The 23,658-nt window shown below is 37.8% G+C and overlaps 1 protein-coding gene across 1 annotated transcript; it reads right to left on the bottom strand.

Annotated features, from left to right (window-relative positions):
- Window positions 1–207: 207 nt before the first annotated feature.
- On the bottom strand, window positions 208–10,152 carry LOC140946552 (uncharacterized). The gene is made up of 6 exons (XM_073395681.1): window positions 10,093–10,152; window positions 9,217–9,319; window positions 6,474–6,566; window positions 5,550–5,657; window positions 571–690; window positions 208–347 (listed from the first exon to the last, which is right to left on the bottom strand). Exons 3-6 carry the CDS (start codon window positions 6,556–6,558, stop codon window positions 208–210), a joined length of 453 nt encoding a protein of 150 aa, XP_073251782.1. The 5' UTR covers window positions 6,559–6,566; window positions 9,217–9,319; window positions 10,093–10,152.
- Between the last annotated feature and the right edge of the window lie 13,506 nt (window positions 10,153–23,658).

Raw genomic sequence — 23,658 nt, 5'->3', positions numbered from 1 at the left:
GAAAATGGCTTATTAGAATTACAGTAATATATACCTGCCTTATTATATGGCATAATATAAATGCTCTATATATGATAATAAAGGGAATTATAGAAATTAACGCGACTTAAATTAAGGCGAATTTAGTGAAAAACCACTTTGGAACAGAGGAAAGTGATTTGAAAGACACGTGGCTACGAAATATCTGAGTGTTTCAATCAAGGGATTTTAAGTGTTACCTGTACATTTATCTTCTCCATTTTCAAAATAACCTTTCTTGCAAGCACATCTGAAGGATCCTATAGTGTTATGGCACACTGAGCTACTGACGTCACAGCTGTGTTTTCCTGTGTTACACTCGTTTATGTCTGGAAATCAAGAGTTAATGCTGAATTATCAAACTGAATCAGTTCTATTTCAGTTTTATATCTATTGAATGAGAGATAGCAATGTAATGCTTTCGAGACTGGTAGTCCACTAATGAATAAATCAGTTTTAAAAATTAGGCAATTACACGGGACACTAATTCAATTGATGGCACTTGATGACTTAACATAAATTCCTGTTCGTTTCAGCTCCATATTATGTTACCTGCACAGTTGCTGACGCCATCCCCAGTATATCCTGCTTTGCAAGTACACGTGAAGGAATGCTTGGTGTTGGTACAGTATGCATCATTGTGGCAGTTATGTAGTCCTGTTTTACACTCGTCTACAAATCAGCAAGTAAAAGTTAGTTATAAGAATTTCCTTGACTTAAACGTTTCTCCTGTAAGCACAAACAACTGATATCATGATCTCTTGATTAAAATTCATTGAGAAAACGTTGGTATCAATACTCAAAACAAAAAAATATTGCATTTAAAGGCCTGTTGTCGTATGGTGTTGCTGGTCTATGTGGTTGCTATACAAGTGAATTTTGGCCTTTGGTAATCAGTATTTCGGGGATACGAGAAAAGATTTGCACTATTTTTGAGAGAACATTTGTCTCGCATGCGCACGCATAACAAGCAGAAAAAAAAACACTGTTCACGAGAACAGCTCTTTCAACTAGAACGGTATAAAGGAATACATAAAGTCAGGATTTGAGGAAGGATTTCTCAGGGGGTGAGGGTGAAGTCCGTTTTGCATTTCGCGTTCGATTGCCAAATCTAAAACCCGGACTTTAAACTCAAATCCGGATTTCCCATGCAATCAAACGCACCCTAAGTTTCAATTGTCACCATGAACTGAAAAAGCTTGATCGAATTGAAAGGGGTTAATAACTTGAGAGAAAGGCTTCGAATTTACCCACTTCTCTCAAAATGGCTCATGGACTAAAAATCGTTTATCTAAATTGGTTCCATTAAATTCCAAGTCGTAAAAGTTTGTGCGTTTTTAGAAAAAAAAAACTAGCATAAACGTTTTCAGGAGTTTCTCGTTTGCTCTTTTATTCTATAGATATCTAGTCCAACTTATGGCCTTTCACCTCACGGAATTGGGGCTATTTAGCTTTCCGGAATAGGAGAAATTCAAACTTGAAAGAGTAGTGGCGAATAGCGAAATTGGCAGTGGATTTTTGCCCAAAATGTTTGTCTAAATCTCTCACAAGATTAGTCAGGATTTCCATAATAAGGTAGCAGTGTTCCAAGTTTTTTTAACCTCCGCCCTCTGGTTAGCTCAGTCGGCAGAGTGCCGGTCTGCTGAGCGGGAGGTTGCCGGTTCAAACCCCGGCCGGGCCAACACTCAGGTTCTTTAAATAACTGAGAAGAAAGTGCTGCCTTCGTAATGACATCTGAAAACGGTTAGACTTTGTAGTCTTCTCGGATAAGGAATAAAAACCGTAGGTCCGACAGGACTTATCTGGTATTTGTGCGACCTAAAAGAACCCACACCACTGTACACTGGAAAGAGTATTGGACGTAAACCTCGGTAGTATGGCCAACCTTTTCTGGGCTGGGTGGGTTATTTCCCTCAGAAGTCAAAATGGCTACCTATAGATAGTGTATGTATAGCTTCCTGGATTTGCTGCTTAAGAGCGGATGTCAGTAAATATCGACCAGAGGTCTACAAAAGTGAAAAATCGAAAATTCTCGAAAAAATTCACAAAGTAACACTAGGTAAGCTATTAACATAAATGTAATTTTTACTTCGATCCGATAATTATTTTCCACGTACGGGGGGTTATTGGTTTCGCGGCTCTCGGACCGGGTTTTCCAGGCCCGAGACCCTGTGTCACAAAAAAATGGTTTTAAAATTCAAATCCATTGTAATGTGGACAACAAATAACTTATTCAGAAGAGTACTTAATTGCACACATTCTAAGTGGTGATTTACTCAGTTTGAACGAAAGTGTAATATTTTGGAGATTTTTCATCATTTTCAATATTTTGAACGTTTTCGTTCAATGAAAAAATGGCAAATTTCAAAGCCCAAAATCGTCGACTGGTACCTCGATTTCAGTAACGAGAACAACGCGTTCACGCTTTACATCATCAAGCTTGCTATATACGTAAATCATCCAAGATTCGGTTCTCCAATTAATGTCGTCGCTTCACTGGAAACCGATTTTTTTTAGTTATGTTTATTTCATTCTATTTTTTTTCCTCAACGTTTTCGGGTACGCACGGAGCTACGCCCCTGTTTAGTCTCCTTAGCCCTGAGCGTTCCTCTCTTGCGGTTTTCGCGGGAGTTCAGGATGTGGTCCACCCAGTATTTCACGTCTCTTTTAAATGAGAGGCAGCACTTCTTGTTTACCGTTTCGTTATCAGACAGCGCTTAGGCTCTTAGCCTTTCATTTAATTTTGATCAAATTTTTATCATTTAGTTACTCAGTATACGTTCGATCCTGTCCTTGTAAACTTATACTTTTATACTTTAAGGGAGCTTAATACCTATATTAATTTTTTCTTCGTTTAGTGTCGTCCAAAAGACCCAGTTTTTTTGCATTTTTTAAAAAAGCAAGAAAAAGAAACGGCAAGGTTTATTTTTTTTGGACTTAGATTTATTCTTTTAATCCGAAAAAATAGCATTATAACATCATTTCGAGGCATAAAACGTTCGGTGGTGTATCCTCTTTACTTTTTACCCTTTTTGGGTCTTTTTTTATGAAATTGACCATCAAATTTTCCGCCATATTGAGTTTGTGTCGATTTGGTGACCATGTCTTGTTGTTTTCAGTCTCCACGGCAATGATGCTGGTGTTTCAGGCCTCCCGTTCTCAGATTTCTTGTGATTTTTTTTTCACCCCACCGACCGACCCACCTAAAACCAGGAAATCTATTCGACGCTAAACGAACGAAAAGGGGATGACCTAAGCCTTATGGTTTCTTTTTGGGCTTCCTCACCACATTGCTTCTGCGTGTTTCTGTATACTTGTCTTTTGCTTTGTTTTGTTCTTTTTTGTCGGTAAAATAAACTGAAACTGTACAAAGACCCTCAATATTCCCTTTGGAGGTTCTCGAACGCGCATAAAAAAAATGAAAAACGCGATGATTTATTGATCGCAAGGGCAATGGGGTGGGGTTAGGGCTCGTTACTGCGCTCCGGTTCACTCGTACGCTGTCAAATGGTCCCGAAATACAAAATGAAAAATGACTGTGGACAGACTATTCACGTCTAGACATCAAGCATCTTTTAAGATGGGACTTATCGCCTCTCCCTGTTCATGGAGTTGATTCAAGGTGTTGACGTTAATTTCGTGATGCCCTGCATGTTGCCACGAAATGTTTCAAAAGGGCCTTTCCAAAGGTACGGAGTCCGCCGTCACCTTGTCAACCGTGCGAGAAATGATGTACTTCACAAAAACAAAGAGAAGTTATTTTCGATTTGCCCCGCCCCCTTACCCCGAAAGTCGCCGACAGGACCGCTTCAAAGTACTCCCCATGTGGTTGCGCGGGGGATAGTAACAGGTCTACCTAATTGCACCGTGCATCAATGACAGTTTAGCTGAATCAGAAGCCCCTTTTCCCAGGCTAGTTCAAGGTGTGTGCACCTTCTTTAAGCTGTTGTTTTCGGTTCTTACTGAAATTTTTGATCTTGAGGAAATTCACAACGACAGGAGCAGGTTATGGGCTTTTTTCCTAGCCCTAATCCTACATCACGGCAAGAATTCGATAACCCTTCCATAATCATCCATTTTTTCACCGCGTGAATTGGGTATTTTTAGCTTATTTCGAGGAAATACTTTTTGCTTCAAATCCAGGGTGGGCTTTTAAACACATTTTTTGAGCCAAATGGTTTTTGCGAGAATCTGCTTACCCGAACTTTTCGCATAAAAAACGACAAATACCCGAAAAAAGCTCATGTTGTTGGTGGTGGTGGCATATTTCCGATAAATTCAGCTCAATGTCTCGTGAAGAAGAGTTCAGATCCGTGCCGCGCGCCTCTCGAGGCAAGCGTTCCGTCGAAATGCGAGCCCAAAAACAGGTGGTAAGCGGTCAATCTGTGAAAAGTAAGGCAATCTCCGTCGTTTGGGAGCAGCCGAAGATGCTCTCGCCGATGCTGTCCTTGATGTTTTTTATTTCCAGTATCTAGGAAACCCATGCTAAGGTATGAAACATACACTCGTAGGCACTGTCCGCTAAAGTCTAATTCCTGGACGCAGAAATGTTGTGCTTTTTGAAGTTTATTATTGTGCTTTGCCCTTTGACAACCTTACGTCACTCGTGCGTTTGGTAGCAGAAGATGGCTAAACTCTGCTTTTCTTGTTGGAAAACGGCTTTAAATTTTATCAGATCGCTCCATAAACACGTGTTGGTTTCTGATAGCTGATAACGTTAAATCACTGTTGCTCAGACTGATTTCTTATTGCATTTTTCTGAGTTTTTAGCATCGACCCGCCGCGTCTGGAAAGCTCAAAGTTCAGAAAAGTACTACTAGTATTTTTTGGCCTCAAAAATTTTCTTTTAAGTTGCCCGTAGTTTTGAAAACAGATTTTGAAAGAAGACATAACGCTCTTTAACGTGGTATAAGACTCGTTACTGAAATCGAGGTTCCAGTCGACGATTTTGGGCTTTGAAATTTGCCATTTTTTCATTGAACGAAAACGTTCAAAATATTGAAAATAATGAAAAATCTCCAAAAATTACACTTTCGTTTAAACTGAGTAAATCACCACTTAGAATGTGTGCAATTAAGTACTCTTCTGAATAAGTTATTTGTTGTCAGCATTACAATGAATTTGAATTTTAGAACGATTTTTTTGCGACACATGGTCTCGGGCCTGGAAAACCCTGTCGGAGAGCCGCGAAACCAATAACCCCCCCGTACGTGGAAAATAATTATCGGATCGAAGTAAAAATTACATTTATGTTAATAGCTTACCTAGTGCTACTTTGTGAATTTTTTTGAGAATTTTCGATTTTTCACTTTTGTAGACCTCTGGTCGATATTTACTGACATCCGCTTTTAACAACTAAATGGGAAACTAAAAGGGTAAGTGGCTTTAGAAATGCAAACTCTGCATTGTTCCATTAACACTCCCGACTGTCCCAAAGGGTTAAACTATTCAAAAGGGCGTGCAATTCGCGCGGAAGGACTTGCTCATCCAAGGTTTTTAATATTGTTATTTATTTTCATTTTTTAACTTACCTGAGCACTTCATTTCAATTTCTCTGGCGATTTCTTCCATTAATTCTCTGTTCCTTTCCCGCTCTTTAATAAACTCCTCTTCTTCTTTATTCATCGGAACGGGACAAACTGGAAAGCAGTAACACATATGAACAAAAAATTTCAATCTGTAAGCTAACCGCATTTTATCAACTTTGCGAAACAATAATAAATATAACAATTATTATAATTGTAATAAATAATAAAATAATAGAAAATGACGATAAAATAATAACAATAAGAATATTTAATAATTTTAACGATAACGATAATGATAATGATAATGACAATGACGATAATAATAATAAAATAATAATAATATTATTATTATTAGAGCATAGTTACAGTCAAATGACTGGACAATGACAGGGGCCAATCCGTCTAAAGAGGTCTTTGTTAAGGGAGAGTTGACTGTATAGCAAATGTATTTCAAATCCATTAGAGAAGATAAAAAAATAGCGCAAAGCAATTCATGAACGGACACTGAACGAAAGAAATCTTGCAATATGTTGATCGCCCATTTTTGAAGAGTAAAATTAAAAAATAATAAGACAAATATAATATTATTATATTTGTTTTATTAGAAGTTGTTAACATATTCACCACTTTTACATCGACCGTAAAACATCTTGTTTACCCCCCCCCCCCCCCCCCTCCAAAAAAAATTTTGCATCAGTAAATTGTCTTTAATTTCTCTTATGATGACTGCTTATACTTACAGGAAAAATTGAAAACAATTCTCATGCAAATTTTATGGAAATGAAGTTTTAGGTAAAGTGTAAAAATTAAAATTTTAAGCGGCTTTCTGTACATGAAGCAGAGTAGACAGGACGCTGAAATAAAATGGCGACAATCCGCAGGTGCGCAATTAAATTTGTTAGTGATGTCGTGGTTGTTAGTTGTTACCTCCATGATTTACATCTTCCTGTGTTATCATCGCGACTGGGAACATGATAACGAAAATAATGATTAATGTTTTCGTGCCAGCCATCTTCCAATCTGTTGAAAAAAAAATAATCATGGTTCATAGAATGTCACTGAATTTATTTCGTGGGTGTTAAAGAGTTAGGCACGCAAAGTTTAATAACCACGAGTTAGCGGGAGGGGAGAGGAGGGGAGGAGAGAAAGGAGGTACCCTGGAAAATAGGCTTTGATAGACAGTGCTCGCAAAAGTAGCATGATATGCTACTTGCAGTGCTCGTATATTTCTAAAATTATGCCAATAATTCTGCTAGTATTTGTAAATTAAGCTCGTTTTATCAAACAAAATGCAGAAATTATGCTTCTCACTTTTTACTTTAGATTTGTTAAAAAAAAAAACACCTCAATGCTTCATGTACAATTAAATGGCAAACCCATTTACCCGGTTTACACCAAGAAACTTTAAGAGTCCTTAATTCATTCTCTGACAAGTATGAAAACTCAACCAATAATCAACCAACACGCGGACGCCACCCCAGGTAACCGAGCTTGTTGTGTCAATACGTTGAGTCTTGTGGAGAGAGTCCTGAGTCACTTCCTGTTTGACCCAGGTCCCATGAATGTGACAATAAACAGACAAATAAATGAATTCGTTACTTAGATTTGCCTGTAACACAGCTCTCGGAACAAAAACACCGGTTGCATGTTTAATAAATGACAATTTTTGCACTGCAAATTATACCAAACGTGCAAATTTTGCTAGCGGTGCTTTCTTTCGAAAAATAGGTGAAAATATGCTCGTAGTGACTAATTGTGCCCAAAATTATGCTAGTCTAATCTATCAAAGCTTACCGGAAAATAGCGGTGATGCCACGATGCAAAATTCCTTAAATCCTTTACCCTATCTCCATAAATGCATTACCCTGGTCAGGGTAAAAACTGGGGATAAAAACTCTATCCTATTTGCAGACAATACGTTAATTATCTATGCAGCTAATCTACATAATTATATGATCCTATCAGTAACTTCTAAAGAGGAGTTCACCCGGAGACGGAAACTGATTATTATAAAGAAGTGTCCCAGGGTACTTCCGTTCGCAGATCACCCTGGCGTTTATTTGATCAAACAAAGTCAATTTTAAAAAGCCTGTTCAAGCTTTCTGGGATACCTCGGAGACCGGGAGTTAGAACAAAAAAAAATAGAAAAATACAAGCCAATTAAGCTGCAGTCTTAAAAATACTTCTTTACACTATATGTTTCAAGAATTTTTTTTTTATTATTTTTGAATTTTGTAAGTCGTGAATATCACATAAAATTTTGAATATATTTTCCGAGAAAACATGGATAAAATGAAATTTAAACTTGTTCTATGACACGGTTGTTTTACTGAAAAAAAATAACTTCTTTCCCTTCAAAACAATGCTTTTTTTTTTTCAGAGAAAGATCCGACCAGCATTTTGCTCAGTTGTTTAAGTCTGATTCTAGTTCAAGTTTCAGAAATATTTCTATCAATAAAAAAAATAGAATTTTTTATTACATAAAATATATCGTCGTTTTGGGAAGAAAATAATTGTAATATAGATCAATAAACAAATAGAGTAAATAAGTAAAGAATGGACCGGTCGAAACCCACCAGAGAATAGACAAACTTATGGCCATCAAGGTTAACATAAATACTAGTTATGAATTATCTACATCATGGGTCCGAGTATGTGTTCACAAAAAAAAACAAGTGTCTCGTTAGGCGAAGGGAAAGTCTGCTAAGCTTGCGTCTTGTTGCCATGATAAGTCCGTCCTTCTGTGTCCAGTAGTGTTCATGCAACACCTGATATTTTTCGTTCTTTTTTATTTATATAGCAAATGTCACTGATGGAGAAAATTTTTGCATTTTTCCGCCGGTCAAGAGTTGTAAAAAACATTACTTTCCAGACCTTTCCAGTGAACGCATTCCGATCACTCTAGCTGAAATCATTATCAAAACCGTGCAACACGGTAGAGTAGAAATAGGACTTTTTTTTCTGAATGGACAAGGTCATTGATACAACGAAGTGCTTCTATGAACCAGTGTGGCGTGTGCGATGAACATGCTAACCGCTGTAAAAGGAAGTCAAGTTCGTGTATGCGACGACTGTCAAAATACAAACGGAGGCTGTCCATGCATTGACGTGAAACATAAAGTAAAAGACTTTTATTGAATTAATAAAAAATACAAAATGAAGAAATACTGAAATGAAAAACAATGTTAAATGTTTCTTTTCAGACGACATCTGATATTTGTAGATTGAATATCTTCAGAACTTGACGAGAAATATGCAGTTGAAGACAGGAACTTAACATCGATCAAGGTAACGATAAGCATGTTTTAGCTATCTTTTTAAACTAGAAATTATTTTGAATTAATAATAAAACAATGATTGGATACGGATAGATCTTTCAACCGCTGAAACTAAGGAAGGGAGGAAGGATGGAAGGAGAGAGGCATTCGTGGATGAGAGGACAACAGACGCGGCGCCCTCTTTACGATATATATTGCATGTATATAACACATGAATATTTTACATACACTGACTGCACTGAAAGTGATGCCGAAATAAACAGGAATATTGCACTCACGCTGGTCGTGATTATAGTAAGAATATCACTGAAATAGCTAAGAAATAATGTACTAGGAAAGATCACCTCTCGCTTCCATATCATTCTTGTTATTTAAAAGTTTTATTTTCGTACCTCAGATTTTCCAGCTCTTCTGATCAGTTGTATGTCTTCTAACTTTTGGTGGCTAAAAGAGTTCTGACTGCTGTTCGCTTCTTCAATTGTCTGAGTTGTTTGCCTGTGAAGATCCAAATACGCCCAGCAATTAAAACTCAAACAAGATTTAACGCAGGATATGTTTCGATATATTTTCAGGAGAACCCTTCTCCCCCCAAAAAATCAAAAGACAGTTTTTGTCACCTGAGGCGCCGGCTTATCGGGCTGACAAATAAAATGTTGGACCAAAAACAGCAGGCATGATCTCATTTTTATTACTGACGTTAGATCGCCGTTTCAAAAAGCCATCGATCGTTTTGTAATTAATGCTTCATTGTTCCGGTCTTGCCCTAATGGGCATAAATTGACAAATTCCGCCATCTGGTCGCAAAGAGACAAATGCATTTTGTTTTTACAAATATAGTTTATTAACCATATGATTGATGTGTCATGGTCATTTTAAGGAAGAAGTGATACAGAGATGAATTTACTTTTCTTTCTTTCGTAATTTTTAATTCCTTCTGTGGTAACGACAAGTTTCTATTATTACTTAAAATAGTTGTAGGAAACTTAGATTAAGCAAGGAATCCTAGGCAAGTTCCCCCCTTTGGAGCTGCCGCATATAGTCTACAAGATGACTAACCGGACTGTTTAAATCCTTCAGACTCAAATTTAAGGACATCTAAGGGCAAACAGACATCTAGAAGTTCGAGTTCCGACGAAAACAGCTAAAAACTCACTCGTTTATCCAGTAGTAAAAAAGATGGGGATCTTCGCTTTCAGGATAAGTTAAACTGTGTAATAATTACCCCTGTCACAGAAACATTTTATTGAGAAAATATGATAATCACTCACTCGATAAACGCTGAGGTTGGAAGCAACACCCTTGGGTCTGTCTTCAGGGCTTATAAACTTCCCAGTATATCCATATGAAAAAAAGTAAGAAGCCTCAGATTTATTAATAAAGAGTTACATAGACTTATACAGTCGCAAACTCCCGAGGGAGACGTCTGAAAGCTGGGCGCTCACACTGTTCAGTGATGTCACAATCCAAAAACCGGAAGTGATTTTGATTGGATGATTGTCAAAACATTCGTATAAATTATACGAGTTATTATTAGAAATTTTAACAGGACTGTAGTTTGATATTCAGCGGATCGTGTGCTTGCGTGGAGTGAGTGTAGATTGCAAATTTTTTGTCAATTTTAGTGGAATTGTATTCATTTGGAGCGAATTTATCAAACAGTAACGCCAAAATAAAACGTTCAATTCCATCGCTAAACTTTTTATATGACTTCTTTTCTTCTTCAGATGCGAAAAACAGAAGAAATTGACCGATGATAAAGGATCTTTTGAAGAGAAAAACATTTCTAAGATATATGACGACATATAAGTCGGTGTTTAGGATTCTACACTAGATGAAAGAACAGAGTAAAAAACGTTTTGGCCTGTTCAATTAACCTTCTATTTTCAGTAACATTCACGTCATTGAATGAAGTGCACATCATTCCTTTTTTAATAGCCGCAGGATAAAATAAATTCCTTTTGTCTCAAAAAATGCTATGCCGCTAATAAACGTTTAAAGTCCTTTGAAATGTGAGCGAAATTCTTCTTTTTTAATATAGGGAAGAACAGTTTGCGCGAATGCAAGGTGTTTGTAGAAGTCTTTGTACATCTTTTTAATTCAGTGACCTCATGGTAGGGAAAAATACACTTAAATTGTGAAAAAAATATAGTGAAGGTTTTTAAACGTGACCTCACAACCTGCAAACTCCAATTCGTGTTGCGACTTCGCTTACTTAACAACTCGAACCTAACTACTCACAATGCTAATTCACTGGTGACCAGTGACTTGCCTTGGCATAAAAGTAGAAACAAAATACTAACTACATTACACAGAGTTATTTGGCCTTACGAAGTCAACTCGCAATTTCCACCACCAACTTTAACACAAAACCCATCGGCGACTTTAATAAAGACTTAAAATCCAACTCATAAATCCAGCATATCTACAACTCGCTAGTTTGGGTATTAAGCATTTCTGGGGGAAAGGGGTAGAGTGAAGCGAAAAGGTACTTTAATTGTTTGTTTCCCGTAACAGATAAATATGTTCACATACGGCGCAGTGGTGTCGATAACGCCGTTCATGATCAAAGTATAAAGATAATCGAAATATTGTAAGTAAAAAACATCTCTATCTTCCATTTATGGTAAAGCGTTTTATACTTTACGTACCTCAGATTTCAGCTGTTTTGATCCGCTGTATTTACCAACTTTTGGTTAATAAGAAGCTTCTGACGATCAATGAGGATGTTTTATATCTGAACAATGTTGCTTAATGACGCAAACACGTACAACAATTTTAACTCAAAGGTAACGTTCAACGTGTAGGATATGTTTCAATGTATTTTTAGGAAGATCCCAAATTAGAGCAATTAGAAGGACAATTGTTAAGACAACTGTTTGTCAGAACGGTGGCGCCAGTTTATTGCTTATTGATAAAAATGTTTGACCAACTGAAAAACAGCTGGTATGAGCTCATTTTTATTGCTGACGTTTGCTGGCTATTTCAGAACGCCGTCATATTTATTTCCGGTCTGATCCTAATGGGCATAAATGAAACAAATTTCTTCATCTGGTCGAAAAGAGACAAATGCATTTTGTTTTAACCTTCGGACGTACAAGTGGGGTGGGGGGGGGGGTGCCTCCTCCGATCCCTCTGAGGTTTTTTTTAGTTGAGGTTTTTCCTAGACGATAAAACATCAGCACCTGACGTTTTCAATAGCTTTTCTTTTTTCCCTCGCAAGCATTTGAGAGAGGTTTAGTGATGGTCAGTTACTATAGATACGAGATATGATGTCATAAGTAGCAGATGGTCAAGCCATTTTTGAGTGACAATGCATGTTCTTTCAATTTCTCTCAGCAATAACGGTAAAGATTGTGGATAAAATGATGAAAAGTGGTTATCTATGTGTTATTTTATTTCAAGCACAAAAAAATACCATTTCTTGGGGTTTTAAGCTGATTTTTAATACTTGGTAAAATCTAAGATGATGGCCAAGATGGCGACCGTTATTGGTGACGTCACAGGTCTCCAGTAGCGCTACCACTTATAAAATACACCTCATCTTGATCAAAGGCTTTTTCCACTTAAGGTAAAATCGTTTCGAAATACTGCAACATATCAAAAACTCTAGGGAGGGGTCCCATCAAACCCCCTCCCTTGTACTACGGTAGGGGTATGAACTTGCGTGCTTGACCGAGGGTTAACAAATACAGGTTATTAGCCTTAAGATTGATGTGTCTTGGTTATTTAAACGGCGACCCGATATATAAATAATTTACAGTACTTTACTACAGTCAATACAAGGTAGCTAATAGGACTATATAAATCCTTCAGACTGAAAATTTAAAGGCATATAAGGGCAAATAGAAATCTAGAAATTTGAGTTCCGACAAAAGCAGCCACAAACTCACTTGTTGACCCAATCGACCTCACATTGCAAGTTGTGGCAGCAACTCAGTGAATTATTGCGCTGCAAAGTTGATTGATAATATTGTAAACTAACGCCAGCATCAGTTCTTTAAGCCAGTTAGTTGAAGAGTCCAGCAACGAAGATGAGGACCCTCGCTTTCCGGATAAGGCAAGATGTATGATATGTACCCGTTTCACCACCAAAACATTTTATTGAGGCCACATTTCCCCAACAATTTTATTAATTTTTGTTTCATTAAAATGGTTGAAAGAGTTGCGTAATGCTACCTTGTGGCTCTCCGCAATTTTTTTCGCAATTTCGCCAAACAAAAATTAAAAGAACGGTCATAAATGTATAGAAAAGAGAGCAAATATAGCAAAAAATAACAAATTCAATAAGGATTGCAAACTGTAGTAAAACGTTCCTCACAATATTTTGTCACAATTTTAGCAAACATATGTTTAATAGAACAACAATCAACAAACGCTAAAAAATATCGTAAGAATATTAAAAAAAAATTATAACAAACTTAGCAATAATTCAGACTTGTAAAAAGGAAAGGCGAGGAAGGTCTTCTGAAAACCTGCAACTTTGGCAAAAATCGCAAAAGTAACAATTTTATTTCATTCAGCAGCATCAACAACAACAAAACACGCTAACAAATATCGCAAGAATAACAGGAATGAATAAAGCAAAAGTTAAGACTTATAAAGGAGAATGGCAAAGAACGTCCTCTAACCCTTGCACCAAAAGTCTGGTTAAAAGCCTGGTGAGCCTGGTAAACCCTGGTTGAACCAGACTTACCAGGCTTTTGACAATTATCAACTAAAATTGAAAGCCTGGTTGAGCCTGGTTTTGCCAGGCTTTCATGGTAAGCCTGGTTATAATTTACCATGAAAGTCTGGTAACTTAGGTCTCTACTTATCAATCCTAACCAGAAATGCTTGGCTAGTCTGGTTTTACCACCAGGCTTTCCTGGTAGGCCTGGTTGAAATTTTCCACCTCAAAAGCCTGGTAAGCCTAGTTGGAGCAAGGTTTTCTGGTGAATCTGGTTTAAAATTTCCACCTCAAAAGCTTGGTAAGCCTGGTTTAACCAGAGTTTCCTGGTAGGCCTGGTTAAAATCCCCTACCTCAGAAGCATGGTAAGCCTGGTTTAACCAGGGTTTCCTGGTAGGCATGGTAAGCCAGTGGTTCTCCCAGACCTTTTTCTAGTAATCTGGTTTAATTTAAACCTTAAAAGCTTGTTAAGCCTGGTTGACAATGACAAATCATAAAATATGTAAACAAAGGACAAAACGATAACAATGTTTTTCCCTGGCTTTCGTGATAAAGTTAAAAATATCATGTCAAGAGGCAAGAGCTGGGCTGAAAAGTACATGCTACATTTTTGAAGGCACATTGTACAGTAATAATGTTTCAATAAAGAAGCATCTTCATAGGCCAAAAATAAAATTTTATTGAAAAAAAGGCAACTAAAAATCGGCAACAACAAATATGAGTATACATCTTGAACATTAATAGTTTATGGTATTACCCTGAGTTTTCAATCCATTTAACATGAAGAAATACAGTCATGTACTTGTTGTAAACATGCATTTAGGATGCTAGCAAGACATTTATGAAAAAATACATACATATGATACAGTGTTGAAGGTTTAAGTACACTGTAAATCCAGTTTACAGGCTAAAATGTGTAAATTCTTAGCTGCATTTGTTGCCTCCCATGGCACTGCTTGAACTTGGTAGTAAATCTCCTTTCTATTTTTTGACTGAACCTGTCAAAGAATAATAATCAATCAACAACTGAAAACTTGCTCTAAATTACAGGTTCTGCAAATAACATGTAGCTTCACTATTTCAGTAAGACTGAGTGGAGTCCAATTCAGTCTGCGATCATACATGTACAGGTGTCTAACAAAATCAGACAACTGTGTACCGGGAGTCTGATTTGTTTAATCACAAGTATGATTACTGACCGAATTAGAGTACATGAAGTCTGTTAGTCTAAATAATCATAACTTTCACAAAGTTTGTGATATTAAAGCATTTCTTTACAACAACAACAACAATGTATTTATTTAAAAGAAATATAAAGTTACAATACTTTATGTCCTGCAAATAGCTGTAATGCTAATCTAGGCAGGACAAGACTTCAAATTAATAAAGATGTTATTAAATTACATAAGAAAAAGAAAACTTGACTCATTTTAGTTCACCATATAAGGCATTGGTACGTCTTGAGTTTTAACCGGCATGTGCGCCCGCCGACAAGACCGATTCGCTTCACTTCCACTTTAAAAAAAAATAAAATATAAGATAATCAGACAGCTTTTGCTGGCAGTAAAAAAAACGCCATGTTGCATACTATCCAATTTTTACTTGAAGGCATGACAAACATACATAAACCACATTAATCACACACTGATCTAAGAGAAAAAGGTCAACACAAGGACAGTTGTATATATGAGCCAGTGCTTTTGTATAAATTGTGACTACATACTGTAGATAAATTCAAAAAAATTATTATACACTGCAACAGACTAATGCCATGTTGAAAATACTGAATGTTGTGATCAATGTCTCTTTGAAACACGCAGTCCACACATCTTCATTACCATGAGCCATTTGAACCATTAATTTTTATAAGCCCACTCAAAACCTCAAATGAAGCTGTAAATTTATCAACCACAACAGAACTAAATCATAGGAATTCTACAGTGTGTGAGAGAGTTATAAACAGTCAACAGTGGTCTTTTTTGTATGGGCATGAGCATTAAGACTTGATAAAGAGCACGTGACCAGTGACAGTGATAGTGGTGCATAGTCATAGTAACTAAAATTCTTCACTTTGAAAGCTTGCTTGAGATTCAGTAGCAGGAACTTAGGAAAGACCTTCATTGTCCAAAAGAAGTAAAGATCTGGTGATTTACAGAAAGGGGAGACTGATGCACTGAACGAGGTGAAAGAGAAAGTTTCTCAAGGATGTCTGACACGAACATGGATTTGTTGTTGTTTGGTGCTCGACTTGTGTCTTGATTCCCCTTCAAGAAAGTTTGGCAAAGAATGCATTGCTGATGCGAAGCTATTAAGCAAAATCTTCTTTACTTAGTGTTTGTCTATAAATCAGATTTAAATTAGTTTCTTGATGCAATAGAGGATTTCTGTCAATAATTTGTGGATAGCTGATTTAGTCATTATTTCGGGAGGTTATTAATAACAATCAGAGGTCGACTACCATGCTGTTATCAGTTGGAATAGAAAGTTGTTCCCTTAAGGATTTTAGCGATACAAAGCTTGTTTATCAGAAAATTGCAGAACTTCTTGTTTTTGTGGGGACTAACACTGTAACGCATCTTTTACAGGAATTTGCTTTTAGCCATTTGGTTCATCAAAATCAGTCCTATTGATTGCAGTTTTGACTGTGTCTCATGATATTCATCTTTTTATTGTTCGAGACACAGAGTGAATACCACCAACATCTCACCAGGTGACTAATCTAAATGCCTGTCTTGTGTTCTCTTTATTTTGTAGCTTTAAAGTGCTGGGAAAATTGTAGAATTAAGCAATAGAAAACGTTTTCCGTGTTTGCATAGCCTGATATAAACACGAGAGGGGTTGGGAGAATTCGAGACAGTTATGCAAACCCGAGACGAAGTCGAGGGTTTGCATAACTGTCGAGAATTCTCCCAACGCCTCGAGTGTTTATATCAGGCTATGCGAACGCAGGAAAAAAGTTTTCTATTGCTTTTATGAAATAACTTTCCCGAGAAAAAAACGCAAAACTCTTTGTATGGCACTGATTAAAAGAGAAATTCTTACCAGTCGCAAAATCTTGTCCACGAAGTCTTGCACGCGTAATCAGTTCTTGTTTTGCAAAAAGATGCTTTGCAAAATACGGATTTTTCTCGCTTAAAATGTCAGCTTAAGTGAAGAAAAATTGACTCACCTTCCTTGTAACGATTTTCCATGTTTCAGCCGACGAAGGAATGGGTAAATAAAGTAAACTTGTCGAGTTTTGAACTCGAAAACTTTTTCAAATTTGTGCTTGCGTGATTAGCGCGCGAAAAGCCAAACAACTTGACGCCACAACCGTGTTTACATACTCTCATGCAAACACTCCTCTCGGCCAATCAGAGCGCGCGTACTATCTTAGTTATTTTATAACATATAATAACTCACTGCTGAACTGAACACCAACTTTTGTGCACTTCAAACCCACTCGCTGAAATTTGCTATGTTATTTTTTTTTTTAAATACCTGCGTTCCTTTCCCCATTTTCAAACAAACAAAATTGAAAGTGTTTACTTACATTTATTTTATCAAATGTTTCGGCTCTTTGTTTAGACTTTAATGAGGTCAGCGCAGTCCTACAAGCACTACATATACGTGCGCTGTTGTCCAGGTCAAGTCGGGAGATGAAATTTGATAGTAGCTCGTGGTATGTTAACGCCGGTCTACTTCACTTTTGTTAAGACCATGTTAGAGTGTTTTGCAAACTACACATTTTGTTAAATCAACAGCAAATTTGCCAAGACCAACGAGGAAAATAGTCACGATGATAGCTTTGAGACACACCATTTTGATGAGGGCAGACCCTGTGGTGAGCCTCCATGCACACTGCTTGTTCAGCGGTCGCGCATGCTCATGCAAAAAAGACCCCTGTTAACAAGCTCTGTTAACACAGTCAAGAAATAACTGAATAAAACTGATTTAATAAGGCTTTATTGAGTGCCATGCTCTCTCTTAAAGAAGTACAGTGTAATCAAGCACACTATAGAACAATACACAGTAAATAAAGTGAATGTAAATTCATATGATATACGTTAGACTCCAGAAAAACATGAACAGAAATGGACATGCAAGTCCAGTTTTAGCGATGCAAGCATAAGCATAGCATGGTGCCAGAAACTCATAAGGGGTTGAAATGTGTAACTCGCGTTCAATGCTCGTGAATATTCACTTTTACCATATTTTTAATTTGGAAACGTTAATGACAGATATCCATTTTCAACAAATGGCTGCTGCGCGATCACCATGCAGATGTTTTAGGACAAGAGTTCTGCATTTCAAGGTTAAAGATACACCGTTAAAAGACAGAAAATGGGAAGAGAAGGTTCAAAAGAATGCTCAGCTTTCTTTTTGTGGTGGAAGGGAAGCTTTTCATAAAGAAATCGTCCTTCGAGGAATCCAACCTTGTTTTCTTCTCGACGGAGCGCATGGTCTGTTTTGAAATGCAACCAAGGTATTGAAGTTTTTGCTGAATTTTCAGGTACATTTTGCACTCTATGGCCAAGACAATTACGTTTTTGAAAGAGAATTTATGTATTTTTAAATGTTTCATAGATGTTTTATAAATTTTTCTCTTCGGCGCTAAAGAAAAATTACAAAATGTGCCCTGTCTTGAGATTGATTTTGTGTTGAATTTTGAAATGTACTCAGCCGATTTCACTTGCGTGAACGGATCCACGATCCAGATAGTGTTTTCCGAATTGCTTTAAGGAATTAACTCTTTGGATTCTGAATAAAAATTTTCAAGAAACGGCTTCTCTGTCTATTGTTCTGAGTTTGTTCATACATAAAATTACCTCAAAACACGATCGTGACTACAACATCCAAGCTGTAAAAGCTTAAATGCTTCTCACATTCATTACACGCAGCACTTTTTGGGAAGATGTCAGGTTCAGGTTTTGGTCACTTTTCAATACGCAGCTTATGAATTTTATTCGAAAATATTTTTACTGTTTATTCAAGACTTTTAATATACGAATTTTAAAAACCTGTTTGCAGTATAAGTTTACTGTGCAGAGGGTCAACGAGGCATCGGTTTTTGAAGTGACAACTTCAAGAAGTTGCGAGGACGTCAATGGGTTTCATAATGTTATGTTTGGCCCGGGTGGTAAGGCAATAATATCCTGCTCAGTGTTTCGGTAAGATAATTTCCTGGTTTCAACCTTTGAAAGCTTTCTCGGCTTTCGGGAGTTTTTCCCCCGTTTGTCGGCCATTTTTTTAAGCGGGCGCGGGAACCTGAAGTAAAATTAAGTCACGTTGATTACGAAGTTTGATTGGTCAGTTATCTCTTCTTCTTGTTCCAAATATGGTACTTTTGAAAATGAATAATCACGAGCATAGGACAAAGCAAACATATGAGGAGGGGGGTGAATAGGTTCGCGGATCGGCGGATTTGACCTTAAAAAGCTCACGGATTGTGGATTTCGGCGATAAATCGAGCGGATTCGCGGATTTGAAAAATACCGTGGATCGCGGGTCAGCTGAAAGTTTTGGACCGGTTTCCGGATTCTGTCAGTCTAGAAGTTCGGATTGTGGATCGGATCATCAATGTTCGGTCGGCCTTGGTTAATGTGCTGGTGTTTTGTCGGCTAACGTTCCACTTCCGAGGTTTCCGGAAGAGACTTTCTCGTGACCCGACGCATATACATGTATTCTGGCAACCTTGTGCATGGTTCCTGCATGGTGACACATGGTTCAGGTAATGGCGGTAATGCTAAGTGACCTGACAAGATCTGTGAATGCGTTCGTGTAAATTGTCTAAATTGCAAAGTGGAACTAGAACTATCGAGTGTGTAGCCTTTTACCACGAAGGTGCCAAAGGCGATTACTTTATTGAAAAAAATAAGTTTCGATGCTGTGTCGATTCCAGTCATTGAGGAAGTGTGGTGAACACGGCTACGCGAGCACGTTCGGTAAGTTTTATATTTGGTTTATACATGAACTGATATAAATTATGCTCTTCGAAGCTATTTCAGCTAGTTTGCTTGTCTTGATCGTTAACTTAATAGACCTTTTCACGGATTCTGTCGCCATATTGGTTGAGGGAAAACACGGCAAAATTTACAATAAATGTATGGTTAAAGTCGGGAGTTTGATGCTCTATAATTTGAGGAAAGTTGACATTCTGAAATTTCTATGACTTACAAACTAAAGATACTGCAATTGAAGGGCATCAGTTCGCTGAGAAGCGAGAAGTCTTACTTTTTGTTTTCATACAAATTCGTTTTCCCACTAACGGCAGCTCCATTTTACAGACAAATATCTTCTTGAAAATCGTCAAATTAGTTGTTTTACCGACGGGAAATCAACCTTTCTTGTTTGGAGTTTCCACTCGCTTTGGGAGACAAGTTCGAATAAACAACAGACTCATTTCGTAAAAGGTAAAGCTTCGTGCCAAGTGGCCCATACTGCCGGAGCTTATCCTGGTTTCCGTAGCATTAAGCAGCTTGGAATATTTCTACTTCCCCCTGGATGGGATGCTAGTCCATTGCAGGGTTACCCCCAGCATTATTTCGCCGGTACCCATTTATACACCTGGGTGGAGAGAGGCACTGTGAGAGTAAAGTGTCTTGCCCAAGAACACAACGCAGTGCCCCGGCCAGGGTTCGAACTCGGACTGTCCGATCCAGAGTCCAGCGCACTAACCATTAGCCCACAGCGCCTCCCACATTCATTTCGTAAGATGAGAGCTATTTTTCGTAATCACATCCGCTGGACTGTTATACTGGATGTGGGCCCTCACATTTAATGTTAGGATTGACAGCGACTCATGAACTATAAAAAAAATCAAATTTACAAATTGATCGGTGAAATGATAAACTGGATTTTGCTCCTTATATTTAATGCTAAAATTGACGATCATTGAGTACAAAACAAACTACGAGTAAACAAAACTCTGTATTTGCACCAAAAAACAAATGCAGTTTGCCGCGGCTAACCCTTTTACCCGTCTGTTGCTAAGTGAAAAAGATTATGGTCTCAAGACTTCCAAGATTAACCATGGAAAATATTTACTGGTAAGCAAATTACCATGAAGTTGAGTTCTGCCTTTTCCGAATTTTGTGGCTCGACTAGAAGCATGTCCAAAGTGATGTCAGTAAGCAAATTTATTGAAAAATCTTTTACGCAATACCAGATACTTTCATTTTTCAAGCTTGCAGACTGTTTGATTAGTCAAATCTGTATTGTTGGAAGAAACATTATAAGCTCTGTCCTTAATGCTTAAGGTGATTCCCTAGTAAAAGAACCTAACACAGATTGTAGATGAAACTTTGGTACTCTGATGTAACAAGTCAAGAAGATGATAAAAAGGTAATAAAAAGTGAGGGTCACCGTGCTCGTTTTGACGTCACAATGCTGACAAATGTGGCTATTTTGGACCCTTTGACAAACGCCGCGCGCAACCCAAAACTAGACAAAAAGGAAAGATTTTTTCAATGATCCATGTGGTATCGCACAGAATTTGACTTTAATGTATTGTTTATCCACTTACGTACCAGAAAAATGCCTTTTAATGCCCTTGTTTTTACTTTACGCTCCAAAGTAGAATTAAATTAGACACGCGCTATTCGACACGTGATAGCTCAATCCGTACAATTTAGTAAAATTGCCAAAAAACTGAACATAGATTTGTGCCAATTTTTTTCTCACCGAAAGGAAGCACTGTCCTTATTAAAATCATGAAATAAAAAATGGGGGTCACCGTACTCGTTTTTGCGGTAGAGCTGCAGAAAGTGCGCACCAAATGCATTTTCCTTGATTTTTGAGAGAGGACTGGGGCGTGCTTCAAAATAGAATTTAAGCAAAAGGTGGAAGAAAGTATTAAAAAATCTGTTTTCACAGAATTTACATCGAGATGTCACATTTAGGACAAAATGTGATAAAGAAAGCATTTAAATAAAAATCAAAGTGAATAAGCACAAATTAAACATCCACTATCGAGGTTCTCCGTGAGTAAGTCGAACTCAGCAACACGCGAACTGCTTACGTTATGCACATTCCCACCACACTGAGTCTTACCTCGACAAGAAACAACCGCAAGCAAAATTTGCAATAGCGTTTCTCTTCGGTCAACTTCATTTTAATATTGTTACTTCACATGCTCTTTTTTACGGAGGCCATCTTGTTATGCGCAGTAAGAGATGCGAAGTGCAAAACCAGGGAATCACCTTAACGTTTTGAAACTTGAACAAAAACTTCTTAAACATGAAGTCCCGCATCTGTTGCGATTACAGAACAACGATATTAAGTAATTCATTTTTTCATGCTACAACGCTACTTTCTTTATACCAGGAAAAATTTTTCAAGTAACACGGATTCGGTTTTGAACAAAAATTAAGTCGGATCGACGGATCGGGCCTAAAAATACCACGGATCGGCGGATTTGCATACCCCTATTCACCCCCCTCTATGAGAGTTACACGTTTCAACCCCTTATGGGTTTCTGATGGTGCTCAATAGAGACGCATATGCATAGCATAAGAGATTATGCGTTGGTGAGGATGGCCTTAACAGAGGCCTAAGAATAAACACACGAATAAAACGTAAGCTTATGTTGAATTGTGGAGAATTGTTTTTGACTTTGCCGCTGTCAGGTTCCAGTTTGTTATAAGATTTTCGTATGGCCTCATTCATATATAAGGCTTGCAGCAGTCATTTCATACTATTTACCACAAATAGTTAATGTGAAGGGAATCGAAACAGAAGACTTGTTGTCATATGATCTGAGCTGAATATGGCTGCACGTAAATCTTAGCTTACCACGTACAGTATATGAGTTTCTTGTTAGCTTTCATCTTTTATAATGCTTTGCTACAGATAAATATCGTACCTCAATGTAAAGACTGGTCCATCTTCTGCTTTGATTTAGCCGACGACCTCGTTCCCTGTAAAACTAAGTCCGCAAAGAGTCGCCTTGAAAATGATCGAAATGATATGGACTGCTGATCCCCGTTGATCACAGTTGATCACCAGATCAAAGTTCGATTGTTTTTAAGCGCGCACGCTGTAAAAAAATGGTCAGGCGCGGTTGCACGGCAAACCGATCAAACCGGTTTGAGTACTGGGTGGTTCAATTGAAATAACGGCTTTTTTATCTTGGCAAGTGGCCCTGCCCCTCCCCCTACTACGGGCCTGGCTGGCATTCATAATTATTAATCGTAAATGGCGCACGTGCTCGTAGGTGAAACTACACTGAATAGTGCCTTGTCCTCACACATAACAAAAAGTCAGGAGCCAGTGAAGCTTTTAAGGTGGAGGGTTGTCCAATACACCCAAACCGAGTCCGATTGACGAAGGCCCTGAACAACCAGACTCACCGGAAGTCAGTTCTCGAGAGACTTAAGGGGTGATCCATTCAACGAACATTCCCGGAAATTTCCGTGCAAAACTGATCAGTGGATCGGTTTGGTCCAACCGGAAAAGTTTCGAAAAAACGGGTCCACCTTTTGAAGTGGACCACTTTTCCCGGTTGGACCGGTTGGAATTTGGTTGAATGGATCGCGCCCTCAGTGAATATACAGCAAAGTATAGAATTGCGGACTGGCCGGGGTGGAACAGACTCCATCGGATCCGATGGGAACGGGTTGCCTAGGCAAGAGTCCATGGGACTGGCCGCGAGACTTAGTAAATATACAGCATAGTAGAGTTCAGGAGAAGGGGGTGGAAAAGTCGGCAAACGGACTCCATCGAATCCGATGGAGACAAGTTGCCGTTGTGGCAGTCCATCGGACTGGCCGACTGTTTAGTGTTTATTGTTTTGTTTGCCAAAAATTATACAAATCAAATAAAATCTAAAGTACTTAAACTCTCATGGCAAGGAAGCCCAAGAGAAGCCACCGGGCTTATAAGGAATGGGCTCCCTAAGTTAGATAATTAGAACAAAATATTATCATAATTACACATGGGAAAATCAATGGCAGAGCTACAGTAAATCTTAAAATAAGTATATAAGTTAGTCGTACTAATCATAGTTATAGACTAAAAAAAGCGAAATGACAAAAAGAAAAAACAAAAAAAAACAAATGAAAATAAAGGAGCAAAGGAAGAAAAAAAAACATATATATATATATATATATATATATATATCTGTCTGATTTTGGAAAAAGGTACCCTACAACAGAAGAGGGTCTGTAACAAATGTGTGTCTTTTCTGTGG

Source organism: Porites lutea, chromosome 8, assembly GCF_958299795.1.
Source record: "Porites lutea chromosome 8, jaPorLute2.1, whole genome shotgun sequence".
Classification (NCBI taxonomy): domain Eukaryota; kingdom Metazoa; phylum Cnidaria; class Anthozoa; order Scleractinia; family Poritidae; genus Porites; species Porites lutea.
Note: the sequence above shows the minus strand (reverse complement) of the source record. Positions and strands in the feature narration are given on the sequence as shown.